The sequence below is a fragment of the Venturia canescens genome, chromosome 2, assembly GCF_019457755.1.
Source record: "Venturia canescens isolate UGA chromosome 2, ASM1945775v1, whole genome shotgun sequence".
NCBI lineage: Eukaryota > Metazoa > Arthropoda > Insecta > Hymenoptera > Ichneumonidae > Venturia > Venturia canescens.
This window is the reverse complement of record NC_057422.1, coordinates 619,154-640,150: the sequence shown is the minus strand read 5'-3', so window position 1 is coordinate 640,150 and position 20,997 is coordinate 619,154. Positions and strand designations below refer to the sequence as shown.

Genomic DNA, 20,997 nt, shown 5'->3' with positions numbered 1-20,997 from the left:
ATTATGCAGGTAATTACCGAAAAATAATGTATAACGCTGGGTGCACGAGACTTACAGTCAATCAGAGATAAAAATGGAAAAGTTTTGATATTCGAGTCTAAGAAGTGAATGCAACCAAGTTTAGATTGATTTCAGCTGATTGTTGGAGCCTGAAATTGGGCTTTAGATTAAATTTTCGTAGTTAATTACAGCGGTTGCATGTGCCATATGAATGTTTCGAACAATGCACAAAAATTTTTCCACAGATCTAACACTCAAGGAAATATTACGAAAAACGGTCGATCTCAATTGCTTATCCCTAACACGTTTCACTTATGCAAATTTTGCAAAAAAAAAAATAGAAACAAATTTGTTCAGATGTGAATGCTTTTTTCCCTCCAAGGTAACATTCATGAAACACTGAAACAATGTTATATTCAAGAAATTGTATCCCTTGGAAACACTTTCATATTAACTAATAAAAAAATGTAGCAATAAAGCCGTTGTATAAAGTATTGGCGACTTAACCGATGATACTCGAGAATGAATGTGAAGATTCATTTAAATAGAACGGAAAAAAGCAATGAGATTTCACGGATGAGTCCCGTGATATAAATAAATTCGCATACATCGTCGTATCGAATATGTGAAAAGAAGCGGGACGTGGAATATAGAAGTTCACCCGACGGGATAACCGAGAAATCCATTATTGAAATGGCTCGAACTGTTAACGCAAAAGCTCGAGGAACCAACCTCACCCGCGTTCTTGTTTGGATCCTGAATCTCACGAATTGAAATGACGAGAATCGATATGTGCTATAACGACGAGGAACGAGCGAAAGTAGATAGAGATTCGAATGCTATTTGCTGGATGTAACTGAATACGCTTGGGAAAGAAATTTAACGACGGACGAGAGAAAGAGGACAAATATGACTCCGATGATGCTACCATACTTTTCTGTTTATTGCTTTTTTGGCTGTGCGGCCCGCTGAATGCCCATTGACAGACTGCGTTTCGAATATCGCGTGCAGACTTATTATCTGACTTTACGGGCTTCGTTCTCTGGTTGGAAAAATACATGCGATAGCGAACTTTAATATTCAATGACGACAATCGTTATAGGCTGCATTTCAATGTCAACATGACGCTATATTTAAAAATCGCAACGAATTTTATGACATATCCACGCATTATCTTGGCACAGTTTTCCATCGGAAAATTAAGCTCCGCTGTTCTGTTATTGAATCAGCAATTACAAGAAATGCAATTGTTATAGACACCTGTATAGCTTATAAAAGAAGCTGTCCATTATGTATCGTACTTATTTCTGAATGTGATCACACATATATGTTTATTCGCAAGTGTATATACATCAATCAAGATCGTTTAGATGGTTGAAAGAATGAGTGATAAAACATCCCAAGAAATACTTACAAGGGTTCAGAAATTGAAAGTGAAACCTCGTCCTTACTCAAGAGGACACTCAGCGCTACCGCCATCACTTCATTCTGTAACGAAAAAAAAACATTCATAAATTTCCTATTCGTTGACGTATTTCTTTTATTTATAGATTCTTTTGTTTTATAACAACATTCTCATAATAATTTTTAATAATGTATTCAAGTTCCTTTAACATTATTCAAGTTATCCTTTATTACGTTGTGATTACTCATTTTTTCAGCTTAATGTAGATACCTTCCAAATATCCAATCTTGCTTTATTAAAAACAATAATCGTCAGTCATAAATTGCACGTAGAACATAAAAATGGAAGGGTTATTTGTTTAATCGAAATATTCTGTATCCGGCGTCAGCGTGATTCTCCATGAAACGAAGGTGATCATCTTACATTTCAGTTCATCGATATGCTGCTATGTATATAACCTATATGATATTCATTACTTGTAAAACTCAAGTGAAGCTCACTGTTTCACGAAATATGTTGCAATCAACGAAAGAGTTGCACTCCAACGTGCCACTTTTCGTACAAATTTCACGCATTTTCGTTCCCCCATTTTGTACCCGCCACTTGTCGTTCAAGCTGCGAGATCGTTTGAACAATTTTTTTCGATAAATTAATTTCAATTGTGTATCATGGAGTCGACATGGCGCACGGTCCAAATAATCATGATTGACGTTCAAAGTCGAAAGCGAACCGATGCGAAAATGAGCGAAACAGGGGTGAATAATCGATCAAATATATTCAACATGAAGGTATACAGAACCCGTTCCAAGTGAATTTTTTAATCCTACGATGCCAGAGTCTTACATATTTCAGTTTCATAGTTGAAGTAGCTTTCAATGTTTATAGCTAAATATGTACCCCGTGGTTTTGACGAGATCGAAAGTAATATTGGCCAGACAGAAAATATCAATGAAAAAGCGTTGCGTTACCTTTGTAAAGAATCCTCCAAAAATATGAGGATTCGGGTGCCATGACTGTAAATAAATCATACGACAAGAAAACAATGACAAAATATCACCGACAAAAAATCAGACGACAAAATATCACACGGGTCAAAATATTACACCGACAACAAATCACACGACAAAATATCACACAGACAGTATATCACCATTAAATTATTAAAGGTTTCAATTAAATTATTTTAGGTTTCAAACAAACCCAAACGGACAAATACATACAACCCTACACAAACAAACTCAAACAAACAAACACATACATCGCTACACAAACAATCCCAAACAGACAAACACATACATCTCTACATAGACTAACTAAAACAGATAAACACATACAACCCTACGCAAAGAAACCCAAACAGACAAACACATACAACCCTACACGAACAAACCCGAACAGACAAACACATACATCCTTACACAAACAAATCAAAGCAGACAAACACATACATCCCTACCCAAACAAACCCAAACAGACAAACACATACATCACCACACAAACAAACATTAAGCTTCGATTAATCCGTGATATATTCGTGATTTGCCTGCATATACTATATCGATGCGATATTTTGTCACAGTTATTTGTGGTTTTGTGAGATTTTGTGTGTGTGATCTTTTGACGCGTGATATTTTGTCGTGGTGATATATTGTCCGTGATATTTTTTCGTGAGATATTTTGACTGTGATATTTAGACGTGCTACCGAGGATTCGAGCTTAATTCAACCAGCATTTGTAAATGAAAAATAAGATAAGGAAATAATTGTGAGGCTATCTTGTTATTCGATAAATTTGTGTTTCAACACAAGCAATTAGATAGGGGAAAGTAGGGCAAAGCGGAACACTTCCCCGAAAATTTAGAATATTTTTTTCTCCATTGAAAATCTGTAAAATTCCGTTATTCGGCTAAAAACATGCTTCAAAAACTCAAAATTGGAGGAAATTTTTTTTTTAAGTTGATTTTTTTTTTAAATCAATGAAGTTCCTTATCAGCTCAAGATAAGCCGTGAAATAGTTATTATCATTGAAAATAAGGATATTTCCAACATGTGTGATATTTATACAACTCAATCTCATTTATACGATAACTTCATGATACTCTTATTTTTTAAGGATACACACCTGAAAGTGAGAAAAACCACAACTCTTTTGCTTTTTTGGTAATACCATGGAAAATGGATATAATGTGTATTCAATAAAACAATAGCAGTTGTTCCTCCTAGCGATACGGCAAACTCGCTGGGGAAAATGCTACTCTCGTTTTCGAATGAGCTGATCCCATTTCGATCTCCATATAGAAGAATTCAGTCGTGGATTCTCACAATCAGTCAAATTTTAATCTGAATCATTTTAGTCGTAAGATCTTTTTTCACATTTCAGATGAAAATGAGTGTGAGAAGAACAGTGCGTTTGTTCTTCTTCCCATTGATCAATTTCATTTCATAAATTTCAACCAAGTTCTGTTGAAATAGGACGTCAAGAAGCGAAGAACTTTTAGTGGAACTTTTCGGAATAAATTCAAAAATGAGGCAAGGTAAGCACAAAAAAACGTCGTCTCAGCCCACATTACCGTTTTAATATTTTCAATGAAGTTTCGTTGAAATAGAACGTCATGAAACGAAGAACTCTTTTTTGAATATTGTTAAAACCCCCCTCATATTTTTTTTTTTTTCATAGAGATATGAGAAATAAGTGTGCAAAATCAATTTTTTTAAATACAGCAATAATTGACAGAACGTATGTAAACCGATACTAGTTTAATTGCTTATGGTGTCCTCTTGCCCCACGTTCTTCTAAGAATACCATGAAGTTATCGTAAACAAGATAAAATAGTATAAATATCACATATCTTGGAAATATCCATATTTTTAATGATAATAACTATTCCACGGCTTATTTTGAGCTGATACTTTAATTTATTGATAGAAAAAAAAATTGAATTTTCAAAAAAAAAAAATTTTTTTTGCTCCAATTTTGAGTTTTTGAAGCATGTTTTCAGCCGGATAACGAAATTTTGCAGATTTCTAACGGCGAAAAAAATGTTCTAAATTTTCAGGGGAGTGTTCCGCTTTGCCCGCCTGTTACGCTATGCCCTACTTTCCACTATACATAATGGAAATGAGTAATGAAATTAGTATTTCGATTGAATGTATTTTGTCTTCGAAAATTGGTCAATCGAACATGAAATCGAATCAGACGTTTTGACTACTGACGGAATGATATTCAAAAATCGTTCGTGCTTTCGTCGAACGTTGTCTCTTATTACACTTGAATAACTTGTACAATATATTCTATCATAGCAGGAATATTGAAAACTGCTTCTTTCAATTCGAAAGGGGATCGAACACCCCTTTCTGCGGAAACTCGAATGGAAAATATATGGCTGTTTTTATGTTGCGAAAAAGTTGGTAGCAAGAAGCAGAAGGTCACAAAGAGAAAGGAGACGAAATTGAGAAGGTATAACGACAGAGGGCATTAGATTAGTGCCAAGCCCGATAAATCTCCAAATCATTCGGATGTCCTGGAACGTGTTCTCGTGGATTCATCGTAACCGGAGACCCTCACTCATATCCTTGTGAATATTTAGTGACCCTGGGATTCATATTCGTCTGGGAAAAACGTGTGCAATGTCGTTCAATTTCTTATTCATATAGATTTTCGGTATCCATATGCAAATATACATCTGTGATGACAAATACGTGGATTCATACGTAAGGGAGTGATAGAGGGGGAGCCAATATGTATCCTGAATAAATTATTTGTAAAAGGGCACCTTGTCGACTGTAAAGGCTGAATGATTTGTAACGTGGGCGATGATACAACGGAAAGAGTAGAATTTGAATTAGAAGAGGAGTTGTTTCGATCGTGATTTTGCAGTGTTGAGCTTGCATCTAATCGTTAGTCCATAAATTGAGGCAAATATACCTTCTCATTTAACCTGAAATCAATGAAAGGCCCGTCCGGTCACGATTATGGGGCAGTCGTCGTAGGCGTTATTGATCAGCGGTAATGCGGAATTTCATACGCAGAATGATTCCTTCCGAAGCGAGGTACTAATATCACGTATTTCTCTAATGAGACAGGAATGTGTCCATGACTGCAAAGATTAAGGACGAAACGTTACACAGATTCATGAGATAACGCGCAAATATGTGTCTGACAAATAACTATATATGTAAGTTAACTAATGGCTTTGCTCTTTTTTAACATCAACAGCTCCGATGTATCTCTACAGCAAAGTAGAGTAGCTTCGAACACTCTGCATCTGGTTGCCATAATCTTTGACTCATCTTAAATGTAAATCTATAGCACATACAATCGATTATCAGGCTTCCAAGGTCCATAGAAGATTGGCCAAATTTGTGCCCTCATTCCCACGCTATGGTTACGATTTTCATCTTCCAATCATGAGAAATTCAAAAGGCAAGAGAAAGAGAGAGGGAGAAAAATAGCATCTGAATCTATTCGCGGTGAGAATCAATCGCCGAGAGGTTCTTCCTTACTCCTTGACCCGGGCTTTCAGGAGCCACGGTTCGCGAAATCAAATTATCGGCTCGAAATCCTGGGAGTTTGCTCACTCAACTCATTCATGCTTTGCAAAGTCCCCTACGTGGAAATCCCTGTGACGGAAATGACTATTTCGTAGATCAATGCTTTTACCCGAGGTTGAGAACGTGCAGATTGAGCGCTCCAGATAATTTTGTGATGCTGCGCAAGGTTTCAATATACGGAGTGCCGTCAGTACGACAGTATTTCCGAGTTTAAAGTTTTGTACTACAACAGTTTTCCAAAGAGGTTGATCCAGTACAGTAAAATACGTTTCATCAGAATTATCATACGAGTTGGGACTTTATACGTTGTACAAATGTAGAGATTAGCATTAGGTTGAGGTGTCATCCATCGGCCATGATCCCAGGATAGGACTGTTGAAAGGAATTGAATCGTGCGCTCGGTTAGGTAGAGAGTGATAGAGGCTATAAGCGATAAAACTCTCGCTAGACTGGTAAAGCGAAAAATAAGTTCAAGGCGTTAAACACTTCATCTGGCGTAATCAACGCGACTAACTCTCCACCCTAAACATTTCAGAATCGTGGATTACAGTGTAACAGAATATATATGTATATATATATTGAAACACGAGTTGGTGAGAATCTTGCAGCTGGTTAGACGGGTAGCGAATTATCCTTGAAGCTCCAAAAGGCTAGAATATTTCGTTTTCAGTGGTGATGAGAGCAACATCGATGCTCACATCCATCAATATAAGATGCAATTCGACTTGAAAACCTTACGAAATAACGAATTGGTATTCTGCAGGAAGAGTGGGTTCGTTATAACATAGCACACGCAGTAAATGGCCGGGTTATTGCGAAAAGGCTCTTATCGAGCTGACACTGATGACACTCCGTAGACAACTCTCTGTTCTTTATTGACAACTCTATTGGTATGAGTGGTTAATCGCTTCGCTCTCTAAGCAGTGGTCAATCGGCGTGGATCACGCGTAGGGGATGACGAGAGTACTTGGACAATGGAACTTAATGCTTTCAAGAACTCACTCGATGATCAACGCATGTAGAGCTTCCTCTCTCTCTCTCTCTCTTCAGTTTCATCTATAGAATGATTAAATCTGTAGAGTCAGGGCTGAAACGTATGCGTAAATGTACGAGATGTACAAAGGCATAGCGAGCACATTGATGTCCTCTGAGTGCCGTCGAGAGCTCGCTATCTCGGACCTGATTTCCGGCTATTTGCCTGAGTAACGAAGTTTCTACAGGAGCATTCAATCCACGAATGGTAGTAAAAGAGAGACAGATATACGGGAATGGATGGAGGAAGGATAATAGGCGCTTTCGATCGGTTAGAACTCGGGAGCCTAGGATCACTGTGACCTGTCGTTGGATCAACTGAAATCATCCGTAACTCGCCCCGACTGATTCTCCCAAGCATTTCAATGTTTCTTGATTTGACTACACCGCATTCTCCGTATTTTGACCGACAACAATTGAAATTCGAGACTGTTCCAAGACCTGCGAATGATTTATTTCTCACCCGAAATTTCTACGTTACCGACTAAAGCCTTCAACATTGACGTAAAAATTGAAAATTCTGATCATACGAATTCGAAAGAAAAGTTTCTACAACGAAATTTGTAGTCTTCTTTTAAATACTGATGAAGGTTCGGTTGGGCGCTCACTGCTCTAAGGTCCATTAAGCATTCTCGACACTTGGAAAATGCGAGCTTCGTAGTGCACTCGAAATCTTGAAGAATGAGGATAGACCGAGAAAAGGAGCTATTTTTGAGAGTGGAAGAGTCATCTGGTGAACGAGACTCGAGTCAGATTACGAGCAAACCAGTAAATAAACTCAAGCTGAAAGGGAAAAACATGAAAAATCTTTCAAGGCTGTTCATAAAAAGGCTTACTTTACCAAAGCTCTGTTTCTCACGATTTAGTAAGCGGGATCAAGAACCAGTAAGAAAAAAGTCAAAGCAGAAGAGGAAGAGATTTCTGTCGCTCTCTTTATTCCTGCCTGTGTTCATATTTGCTTTATCTCCTCGTTCTCTCCCTTTCCTTTCCCATTCTGCCACCCTTTTATATATCAACTTTATGCGGTGGATCGAGCGTTATACGTAAGAGAGCTGAAAGCTCTCTTTCTCTCTCTCTCTCTCTCTCTCTACAAGGGAAAGAGAGTTTGAAAGACAGGTAGGTCAGCTGGAGTAATTTGCTACCCTCGAGGGTGCCCAAGTATCACACCAAAGTCATATCGATTAGATCATGTGTCTCCAGAATATGCGAGCACTTGGCCTTCGTTGCATTTTATTCAGCTTAATTTTTTATGTAAAAGAATTGGACGGTGTAAGAGAGCGTTTTTACTGGACTTTGAAAGAAATTATGGTAGATTTTGGGTTCTAATAAGCTTTCTGGGTAAAACGCACTATCGTCGTAAAAGGGTAAGCCGAATAACATGAAATCCTTATGAAAGTTCGGATAACGCGGAGTTGAAGAATTCTAAAAAGTCCGGCAAGCTTTACTACATATCTAAAGACGCGACAGCGTCTTGACACGAAATATTAAAAAGTCAAGGCAAGACATATGCAGCGTATCTAAACTATAGATTTCTATATATTCTTGACGTCATTAACCCTTTCAATCACCATATATTCCACTAACACAAACGCCAAAAAAAGTATTTTTTTCCTCATCTTTCTTTTCGTTTAGCTATTGAAAGCTTCAACAAGTTTTGTTTTGCTCCCAACTGCTTATTTTTATTTACTTTGTTTTCTGATTCTAGCAGCGTCTCCTCATTTTATTATTATATGCCATCGTTCTAACCCTCTTGAAGCTTTCTAACATACATATGCAGAACTACAAAATCGTTGTGATAAATATCGTTTCAATTCAGATTTTCTTTTTCCACCAAAAAGATCAATGCTCTTGATCATTGAATTCACTATCACAATAAGTTTCGACACAATAGAGGGTCATCTATGTGTCGCTCATCACCAATGAGGAAACTTAGCATTTCGCAAATCCGCACTGGTATATCGAATTATCTCACTAGAAGCAAAGAGAGCGAGAGAGAGAGAAAGAGAAGAGCGAGGCATAGGTACCGTTCATATGGTCATGAATGTGGTCATCGTTTATTTGAGTGGACTTTGATAGTGCGAACGATTGTGAACTTTCATTGTTTTATAGATACAAGCACAGCCAATTAACCGGTTGACTGGCATTGGATCATATATGCACAAAAAAAGTCGGGCCCATTCTGGTTTTGTATCATATGTGTACATATTGAAATAACTTTTTCAATTTTCAACCGATTTGGACAAAAATTGGTATACAATGGTTTTTTGGGTCGCTGAGTCGATTTTTGAACTTAATCTTCTCCTCACTACCCTCGGAAATGGGGAAAATCGAAGATTGAGGGTGAAATTTTTCGTTTTTTCAACGGATTTTCATGCTATATGACATGAAAATTTTTAGTTTTTTATCACACTGGACTCTTTCATCGAAATCAAACAAAATTCGCTACCCCCAAAAATGTGAAGAATAAGGGTTTAGAGTGAAATTCGTTAATTTTTCACTGCGAAAATCTCATGCTTTATCACATGAAAATGGAATCAGCAACCTCGAAAACCCTCAGAAATAAATTATCGTGATTTTCGGTAACATATTGGATCGTACCAGTTTTGGCACAAAAACTGGAAAAAAGCTCACCAGTTAGCCGGTTAAATTTGATTTGTCCGATAGCCCACAAAGGGAAAATGAATAGTACCATTTGGGGGAGCCCCTGTCACCTGTTATGCACGAACACATTTTTTCTTCTCATTTCTTGTTGCAACTGGCGGATGGTGGAAGTGGGGGGGGGGGTAAATGAGTAAAATCGTTATTTTCCTGCGACAGCAGGAGCAGCCGTTAATTGTGCGAAACTACAGCTCCTCTCATCCCCAATCTTCTCTCGTTTCCTCACCCAATTTCGTCGACCGTACATCGAAACAGATGTATACGTATTTGGAACTGTAACGAGAACCAACAAGAATGCCTGATTGCCATGCTTCGTTGGTGGCTCTTTAAACCCGTAAAGAATGAGATATTTAGTCCCGGTAGTAAGGATTCCCATTAGGTAGAACAAAATGTTATTTTGTGTACTAATTCGTTAGATGAGGCTGAATTTACTAATATTCTTACGCAACCATATCCGGAAGCTCAGTAATAGCGCTTTGTTAGGCTAACAGCTTGCCGTGCTCGCTCTCTCTCTCTCTCTCTCTCTCTCTCTCTCTCTCTCTCTTTCTCTCTCTCTCCATCGAATTTGGGTCGAATATTGATGAGTTGACCGGAATAGAAAGCGAGAATAAATGATAAAAGTCTTGTTTGATATCTCAATAACATGATTTTGAAAAGGAAAACTGAAAAACGTCACACTTAATCCTTTCGATTGTGTTTAGATTTTTCTTATACCCCGGAACTTTAAGATTTAAAACCACTTTGTGGTTTGCTTTTAATTTAACTCATGTGTAATTGGTGGTATATAAAATTCAGTATGTAAAAGAATCTAATGATTTGTCTTGAATAACTGGAGAAAGTATTATGCCTCATGTGTCTGAAAAATTTCTATGAATATGTGGAAGAAATTGCTGAATCAGCGGAAATGATTTTTAATGGGCTGGTGGACTCATATCGAGCGATATTGTTCGCTGTTTTGTTGTTTCTTCCTCCCTCTCTCTCTCTCTGTTTTCGTACCAGAATTCGGTCGCATATAACCAAGCAGTGCCAGAATTTCTATCCCTCCATGTTCACGATGCCAACTTTTTGTGCTCATACTCCACTCGGGCGAGCTTTCCATTTTTAATGGAATTGACGTACTACATACATGGGCTCTACATGGAGCTACTTAGTACAAAAAATGGTTTTTGTTTTTTGTGCGCAATAAAAAGATGCCCACTCGATCGATTGAAACTCGCAACGCGATGGAGTTTGGTTTCAGTTCAGATGCTGCATTCGAGGTTCCGAAACGACAAGACATCTCATGCACTCGCCAACATTTAATAATTTAATTGTAGCCTACATTTAATTTATATGTAGACAACACGAAAAGCTTACAAGGCTAAAAAGGTAAACAAAAATGTGGCACGAAACAAACGAAGGGGCTAGGGGAGCCAGCCACATTTAGCTATAAGAAAATTTTGAGGGTGATGCTTGCGGTTCGCTTGAATTTTTCGTTTTTTTCCCGACTCTTCTCATTATTTTCATACAAACATTCCTGTGCTTTTTTTTTCTTTCGTTCCCTCGGCTTTATTCGAATCGACTTGCTCAACAAACCGGAAGCAGCCCTATATTGTGAGAATTCGTTCGCAGAGCAGCACCGTTTATAGAACCATGAGTCTACGTTCTAACCCCGGGCGAGTAGTCTGGAGAACGTTCCACGTTAAAAGCGAGACCTGTTGACTGGAGACGTTTTTTCTCCTATCATGCACAAAAGGCAAAGGAGATGCGACAAAAAAATCGTGGAAAATGAAAAAGAAAAGGAGAAGAAGTACGACTAGTCCCTAGAATGCTCCGGGGTTCGCACCTGTGGATAGGGTTAATTATATAGCTGAAAGAAGCGCGAAAGAGTTTGCCAATGAACCGTTAATAGTTTACAGTTTCTTGTTTGGACAACGAATTCTTTGTGAACCCTCCAACCGTGTCCGTATTCTTCGGCACACGATTTTTATTCTCATAAAAATATTCGAGGTCCGAAGGAAATACATGAATTATTTATGTATTGCACTGCAAATAGAAATGCACTGTGGGATACGAATATTAAACGAAAATATGAATAGAAAAATTGTCAAACGTCTAATGTACCTATTCCTTTTTCCTTTTAACTATCATTCTTCAGTTTCTCACCCTTTTCTGTCTTATTTAGGCGTCATTCGTTTGCTCAAAGTCAACGGCAGAGGGAGACGACGATATTCAACAGGTAACGTCGGGTAACGTACAACCGATTACGTTTCATTAAGCTTATTCAAATCGACTTTTCCATCTCGTATACTTAGGCCTACGCGTCGCTGACTCCGCGTCGAGTCATTTGATTACGAATTCACCCTCAGCAGCCTTGGCTCACGCCTCGTACGGAGCGTAGACCGAGCTTTTAGTTGGATAGTGAATTTTGCCGCTGATTCTATAGGAGCACAGCGGAAAATAAGATGAAAAATTATGAGGGTGCGAACGGGACCAGTTGAATAGGACATAAAGACATCAAATAGGCAGATAAAACGAGCGGATGTAATGTGATAGGGCTTTCTTTTTTGTATATAAATATATATAGAATATATATAACTCTCTCCGGAACGGTGATCTTCATTAATTCTAGAAACAACATATTTCCATGGTAATTTTAGAGTTTCTTACACGAAAAATTACTATATTTAAATTGCAGATACTTGTCGACGCTTATGAGCAAATGTCACTGTATTTTGAATTGTAAAACAGTAAACTTCTGAACAACGGTCAGCATGATATCATATCATGTTTGAACACGGTAATTGTTGGGTGAATTTTCTTCCGATAAATTACAGGTATAGTTCAGTTGTTCCTTTCGAAAGACAACATTTTCATGAAACTCGTTGAATTATGCATCACTTTTTTCACCATATGTCCCATTTGCTAGTGACTTTTTTATAAATAGTCACTAGCAGCCCTTTGTAAAATACCAGACTAAGAACACAAGTTATCCTTAATGAGGAGCACTATTTATATTTACTTTTCATTTTTGCTTGCTGAGTTCCAGTTTCACGTTCAACTCGAAAGCCCAAGTCCAAATATTAATACTTTCTGTTTTCAAAAGAGATTTGAGAGGGTCTGTATTCGGGGTTGGCTCTACTGAAGGAGAAAAAGTAGTATTTTCTTAAATGTGTACAGTGTATGTATACAAAATATCTTTCGATTCTTCCACTCTTCCCTGTTTCGTCCTTTTTTTACTGGTTTCACTCCGCTTTCCCAGCCCCGGGGTATCGAAAACCTTTCCATATAATCCTCCACGAACGAGGGTGAACTCGATGCCAACGTCTCTAATGTCAACGAGAATAAAGATAGGGAGCAAAAGGGGCGGAGGGGGGAGGAGAATCGAGGTGGTGGAGGAATAGAAAAGATAGGAGTAAAAGAATAAAACGACAGAGAAAAAATAAATAAAAAAACGACGACAAAAAAATATAGGAGAAATAAGAGTTAAAAATAATAAAATTAGATATTTTGAAATTCTTGAGGATGCTATCGCTTTTTTAAAAGCACTACGGGCCTACGATTCCCTGTTTCGATCAGTAATTGAGAACACTTTTGATTTTCGTCTTCGTCGCCGCGCGTTTCCTTTTTCTCACACTTTTTTCTTCCTACGAGAAAGCAAAGAAAATTCTGTTTACCTTCGTGTGGGCGAGGTCTGTATTTCCGTCGTTCGTTCATGTACACAAATTGCACTCTCGCTGACTCCTCTATTCTAGACAAGCATATATAAATCGTCAGGGTATAAAATTGACTGAAGAGAACATCTGGTACATACGTACGTGTATAATTCGTTATTTCATTCAGAGCGCATATGTACATAAATGCAATTTCATTCCACCTCGTTCTTTTCAGTGAAACGTTCGTCTGTGCACCCTTTTGTGCAAAGTAAACGGGTAATTTGACCGCGCTGCGTAGTTTTAGGGCCGCTACTTTGTTCATGAATTCGAGTTTCGCCAGTTCTTACCCTTTTCAATGTTTTCAATTATTTTTGTTCTTATAAATGTATAAAATATAGATAATGAAAAGACTATATCGTTTTTCAAATACAAAACATTTAGCATATCTTTAAATCCGTCAAAAATGGAAAATTTTAACCGTTTATTAAATATATAATTTTCGAACCTCATTCTCACCGCTGCAATACGAGCTACCCAACTTCGTTTCCACTACTCTCGTGTTGTTTTTGTTCCCAAGATATTCTATTCCGAACAAAAAAAAGTATCGCGCGTGTGTGTGTATGTAAAGATATTCAATGTGTTGATGAATCTTAGGGAATGACTGTGACCGATTTACGGGCTAGCTGCTAGTTCAGTCAGCGTGAATAAAAAATAAAATGAAACAAAAAGTATTGCTCAATGCTGATAAATCTGAACCTTCGAAAGTATGTATGAGTATGGAAATAAAGCGTGTTTGCGTGGAAAATATTCTCTTTTATTGATTCGATTGATTTCGGTTGTCCGTACATGGTTTTTGGCGGGCTCAGAGTTATCATCGTGTCCTATGTTCAAACCTCATATATCCATTTTCATTGCTGATTACGAGCACTATTTCTATGTTTTAGTATTATCTAAATGCGTGCTTTTCGTCGGAGAGTTTTTAAGAAGTAAGAAGACAAGAAGCTTGATATTTTTTAAAGTGTCATTGAAATTCAAATGAAACGAATGACGATATGAAGAATCGAGGGAATACGAAATGGTAGGATCTGCGATAACATACCGATGGATTAGTGAGTACGAGAACCGCGGCTCTCAAATGTTTAAGGTTGAGGGTTTGGGTATCCTCCTCTTCCTCGATCTCTTCACCGAGCAAGGAGGATGTGATCTGTACCGAGGATTGCCTGGATGGCTTAGCTCGATCTGTTTTCCTCGTTCTTTCGCTCCGCGACGCTTCATCCTCCTTTGAGAGGGTTTTTGTTGATTCAGAATTTATATTCTCGTCTTCGGAACGCGTTTTCGCAAAGCCACGTGAAAATGGACATGCCATTTTGGATATATAACTTGTTTCCAAACTTGTTACCCGCCTTTATTCATTTGTCCGTTTCCGTGTATCACGTTGTTTTCCCTCGGCACCTTTTTCTTCGATCGATCGTGACGTGGTTTGCCGCTATTGCTTTTTGCAGTATTTACCAAAGATACGTTTATCACCACCCCGTCCTCGCGTTTTTTCACTCTCTTTTTCCTTGCACACTTGTCTCGCACAAAGCGACTGGGCAATCACTGGTACGAAGATATCTCTGATAAGCCTCGGACTTATCTCGTCGAAAGAAATAAACGGATCTCTCTTCACTTGGTGCATCGAAATACTTGAAACGGCGTCAGAATCTCGCGTCGTTGATCACCTCCAAACCGCACTTCCGTGTGAGCTCGTCGTTCGTGATGATACCACGAGGTGGTGGTTACGCTTTTTCCTTCTCCGATTTTCTATTCGAATTCTGTATTCAGGGCCTTTTTTTTCTTCTCACGGTTCTCATACCATTCTTCTTTCGACCGACGGATTCGTCGTTCTTATCTGAAACTTGCTATCGGTATAGCAAGTATCTAAAAAAATTATCTTTTTCCATTCATACATCACTTTTTAGTACATTAATATACAATAGAAATAGAATTGACGGAGTCCAAACGATGAATGTTATTTGTCGTTACCGAAGAACAATGAAACAGCGAAATGTCGAGTTTGTTTGTCAACAGAAAAGGGGGAGGGAGAAAGAAGAAGGTTGAAAGGAACAAAAGGAAAGTAACATCACCGAGAGGTCTCGAGCACTGCGGGAAATATTGAAGCTTTGTATAACTACGATCGGTGATGCTTGAAGATCATCGCGTGACCATAGAGAAAGCAAGCGATTGGTTGATGCGAGGGTGAGAGGGGGAGAGAGAGAGAGAGAGAGAGAAAAAAAAAGGAAGATACCGGAACGCGAAGGAACGATGGAAAATAAGGATTACGATGATTATCGGTTCGCGCGCAAATATTCACGAGGTCGTCGCGTATTTACGGACGTGATGCTCGAGGGATTCATCGTGGTTCGGATAGCCGTGTATGAGAGCGCGTAGCGCCATACTAGTATGGAATTGACCGAGTCAGACTGGCAGAGCCGAGTTCAGGGCGTCCCCGCTGGAGAGGGAAGCGTTCGTTCGGGCGACGGCGGAGAGAAGGGGGTAGCGTTCGGGTGGCAGTTCCGAAGTAGGGGAGAGTTCATGTAGCGATAAAGGGTGGCGGTTGGGTGGTAGAGGATGATGGGGGAAGAAAAGAGGCTGTTGGAAGGTTCGGAGGCTAGAAGCGAGAGCGCAGAGTCGACTATCGTGCAAGAGGAAAGAGATGCGCGCAGGGTGGAAACGGCGCTTGCGCTTGGATCTCTCGCTTTGCGGCTAGGTCGTTGGCCAACAGCCAGTTATTGGACCACTTTGTACAAAAGCTTGCGGATAGAGGGAGACACGAGCATCTTGATGACTGAAGCTTTTCGTCCGCTTAGATAGCCAATCACGCCACCTATCGATCCTTCCAGTTGCCAAGTTTACGTGTGACGTTCTATCACCGATTCTACCCTTTTAACGTAGAATATATACGAGCGTACCGGGGTTACTCCAAACTCATCCGGTATGTAGCTTCGCACGCTCTCCATCCTGCTCGTACACGTATTATTGGTCGATACGTGTGTATATATGTATACTCTGGGTTCTGCGTTTTTTGCCTTTCAGTCACACCGCGTGCTTCTCGCGATACGATTCCGGAAAACGTACTGTTTCCTTGGAATTCACTCTTCTTTGCCACTAGATATGCTCCGGTTATCCTTATAATATCTTCTTACGCGTACAACATATAATCGGAGTATTTTTTTTCTAATTTTCCTACCTTGCATGCTTCTTCGGCTTGCATCCCCCATTGCGTGATTCACGTAGCATCATCCCACCAGCTCGTTTCGATTTGTATCGACGCCCCTCATCGCCATCATCATTAAAAACATTCACTTACTCATAATTATTTGTCGCTCGATCATCTCTTTGGGTATACTGTGCGGAACCTCTTGTGGATTATGATTTACAAGTCTTGATATTCATCGCATATTCGTTTTCTCAATCCTCCATGATAGTATACACTCGACTGAACCTGATTTTTTTCAAAACAACATGTCTTGAAACATCAATTTGCATCTGGACTGAATTCTTCCGTAAAGAAGCCGATGGTATACCAATAAGCATTAGCAGCGTGTATCTTTCGAGCCTGTGCTTAACGAAAATACAACGCTGGACCAGTTTCTGCTTCTTTCACCATTCCATTTTGCATTTTCGAATGAAAAAAAGCTGATCAAATGAGCGCTCATTAGCCGCGCGGATCTTGAGCTTTTCGATGTTTTCTCTGCTTCCACTGTTCGTTTTGTTCAACGTCAATTCTTTACTACTGGAATCAATTTGCACGTGAATAATCAAACCCGTCATAGGCTTCGAGGAACCCGAAAAAAAATCCTGTGATCGATGCCTTGGAAAAAAAACTGTGATTGATAACGAATTTTCTAACTGCCCCGTATTTTCATCAGAGAAATCAGAGGGCGAAACGGAATCTACCGTGATTCTGTGAAATTCAGATGGACGTGCTGAATCGAAGACCGATTAGCCAATCGATCGAAACCGATAGGGGAAAAAGACAACGTGAGTGACAGCAAATGGTGGAAAAGGGTTGGAAAGTTAGACGAGACTGAAAACGAAATACAAAAAGTAAAACAAGAACTGATGGACCGACGGATAGAAAAGTTAACATTGCATGACGTGAACATTGAGAAAGAATACATTTCTCATATTTTTCTGAAAGGTTTTTTGCGAAGCACCCGGATCAATGCGAAGACTGTGCGCAATACTTGGAAACAGATCGATGCTCTCTGCTTATCCGTTTTATACGTTTTCTCTTTATCTCCGTTTGCTCTCACATTTCTCGGAGTTGATTTTTAGATAACTTGATGATCGATTCACTTAGAATCATGTCAACCTCGTAAAACGAATTTCCTGGATTCTAATTTTCTCACTTCAGTCCATCCTTGGAACGTTTAATGTTATGTTACGTATCAGTAAAATCAAAATTTGGTAAAGATATCTGTGATTCAATTTTTTTTCGCCAGTTTGGAAAGCTTCTATCGTTTTATCGGGTTTATCACACAAATTGTATAAAACGAGGATAGTTTTTGTGGTGAGGAAACTTGGATCGATACATTTTCAGAAGAAAAGTATTAAGGACGTAAGGGCGGTTACAAACGTTAAAGAATGCGCTTATCAGAACTGGCCTTCAAACGGACTTTCTCAACGTATTTTTAAGAACATCGTTGTCGTTTCAGCGTCGTCGTCGTCATCATCGTTGCCCGGTCGTCGTCGTCGTCGTCGTCGTCGTCGAAAGGTTTCTCTGGTAATCCCTGAGGACGGGGTTGCTCCACGACCACAAACCGGCGCTCGATATATACAGATCTCATTAACGCAAGCACGAAAGACAATTTTCTTGTCGATGTGATGAAGGAAATAAAGTTTTGTGTTATAAAATATGAAAAACCTGGTTGAGTCATAGGAATTCCAATACCTCTATTCAGCCTAACAGATTTGAACACAGCTTTAATCTACTTCCACATCGCGTATCTTTACGTTTCTCTCTTCTTTTTAGAATATCCATGATTAATAAAAAGATGCATACGACCGGAGTGTCAACAATTGAGTGAATTACGTGATTCGAAAATAGCAATTGTTTTACGAAATTAGCATTACGAATGCGATTTCCTTTTTTTTGAAACTACTTTCAACTATTAAATTCTGCGAGCTCTGGCTGCACAGAAGTTCGATCTTTTGACAAACTTGGACTTATCAGTAACTTTGTGACAGTATATGATAAAAGTTTTAACTGTTAGGAAGAGTTTTAAGTGGATGGTAAGTTAACTTATTAGAATCTTAAATTTATGGAGGTTCACGTTGATTGTCAGAAAATTTCGTTCGTTGGAGAATCTGGCAGGCTGCACCCCGTAGGTAATGCGGTTAGTGTACCAGAACGAAGGAGCGCCCACATGCACGAAACTCTATCGGGAGCAGCCCTTCACGTCAGGATCGCTCCGAAACTTTGTCGAATTACAAATACGAGACCGGGCGAACCGTGAACGTGTGCTGGTGGTAAAGCGAGCTACCAAACTTTTTTCGCTCGTAAGTGCATCATGAGCTTGTTTTCAACACTTTTCACTGTTAAGTACCTTTCGAGATTATTCACTTAAAATCAAAATGAACAAAGAACACGGTTTTGAAAATTCACTTTCCGATTCGCATTGCTAGAGGATTGATTGTGTTCTCCAATGATTTTTTTTTTCATCCGGTCACACATTTACTTTTTTTTTCAACCTTTTGCCGAGCGAAATTTTTGTCGATTATTGAATATCAATATAAGAATATAATATACATATTTAGAGCTTACGTGGGTGCTTTCAAACGTGCACGCCTCATTCAACTCGTAGTACTTTGAATAATTGAACGATCAACGAACGTTGGCAAGGTGCCAGGTGCTCGATCTACTATCAGTATATGGCTATGGACTGACGATAGGCCGCTCGCTATTTTTCTCCTTCTCTTTCTTTGATTCACTCGTTGCCATATCTCGTTTAGATGAGTCTTGAAGAGCAAACAATTTTCTCTGTGCCGACACGTACATACATTCGCCATTTCGAGAAATTTTGTCTGCTGACAAATTTAAGCAAGAATTCACCATAATTCCGAATATGTCGATGCTGTTGATAAATCAAATATGGTTGGAAAGGTACACATCATATGCGTATACAATAATATCGTGAAAAACATAGTAATTAGTATGATAAGGATAAAATACTATAATCTATTGGAGCCATAATAGAAATAGAAAGTAGAGATACCTATAGTCTTTAAAAATAATGCATCGTGGCTGGTGACTTTTAAAATCAGTTATTCAACGATGCAACAGTCTCAATAAGAAAGTTAAATAGGTTATTTCCCAAATGAGAAAATTTATGAGAAATACGTTTAAAAATTTCGATCTGAATTTTTTATTTTTATTTTCCGCGGAAATCGAGCAACCGGAAACCAATAAAAGGAGTGTCATTGAGAGAAACAGAGAAGTAATGCTGCGCTGCTCTTTGCGATGCTGCGAACAGACGTCCAGCAGGAGTGTCCTTAAGTGGGAAAAGGGACACTCTTCGGAAATCTTATTTTTTCGTGGTGTTTTATTGATACTTTGATCTTGTTTCATGGAATCGATCGGAGGAAACAAATTTCTTAAGGCGACTGTTTAATAATGCAAAAGACTATATTATAGACAACTTATTGATTTCCTCGAATTTGATATACTGATTTTCAATTATCGCTACTCTACGACATTACAGGATATAGGTATTATTTTGGGATACCACCGCGATTTACGGTTGTACATCATGTATTTAAATCAAAATCCGCATCTAAGTCGAGACTCTCTGGTGACGATAAAACGATTATTCGAACTGAGCGAGCGTGAAACCACGTGAAATCGATACTAAACGAGATTGATAGATTGGACACACCTATATGTATGTCTCTCGTCGATATAGCGGAGAATGGCCGAGGAAATGCCCACGCGCGCGCTTGAAACATTTGAGTGCCCGTAAAGCCGAATTCATTATTTCAACTAGATGGAATCGTATACGGGGTATTAATAAAATTGACAGTAATTATGCAGAATTGGGGCACTATCTTACAACGACTCCAATTTTTTTTAACAGGTTTGCGGTGAATGAGCATTATTACAGTAGTTGTAAAAAAAATACAAATTCATACCTCTCCAGTAATGAGTGACCGGCTCAAATAGCTCGAGATATTGATATTAATGTATCAATAACATATTGTATACTAATTGTATCAATACATCATATTATCAATAGACGTTACTAAATACACTACGCCGATGATTGTTAAATGATTGTTAAATCATCGTCATAAATTCTGCCATGATGCATGACCATAAAAGACACGTAAGTGCAAAGAATTTTTTTTTTTTTTATGCAATTAACTTTCTATCCTATGAATCGCCGGTTATTAGGTACAAAAATCCTTTTCATTAAAAAATAAATTTTTATTGATGAATGTCCGTCGCGCACCTTCCTCGGGCTCAGACATGCAATACCTTGGTAGAGTTTCATAAAGGTTTCAGATTAGCAGAACTCGATCTATTGTTTCCAAAATAATCTTTGGTGTGGATCTTTGATAAAATAAATTGTAGCTATTATTCTCCGGTACGGAGGTCATTATTTTTTTCATTTTTTTATCCATCAGATTTCACTGATCGTATGCATTGATAGCTCCAGAGTTAATTAAAAACGGT

The 20,997-nt window shown here is 38.6% G+C and overlaps 1 protein-coding gene across 1 annotated transcript in view; it reads right to left on the bottom strand.

Moving 5' to 3' along the window:
* Gycalpha99B (guanylate cyclase 1 soluble subunit alpha 2) overlaps positions 1-15,721 on the bottom strand; it is a 29,313-nt gene extending 13,592 nt beyond the window's left edge. Inside the window, exons 1-2 of the mRNA XM_043411688.1 lie at positions 14,380-15,721; positions 1,415-1,488 (exon numbers count right to left, since the gene is read on the bottom strand). Of these exons, the coding sequence (XP_043267623.1) occupies positions 1,415-1,488; positions 14,380-14,646 (341 nt within the window). The 5' untranslated portion in view covers positions 14,647-15,721. The remainder of the gene's footprint in view (positions 1-1,414; positions 1,489-14,379) is intronic.
* Positions 15,722-20,997: the final 5,276 nt, after the last annotated feature.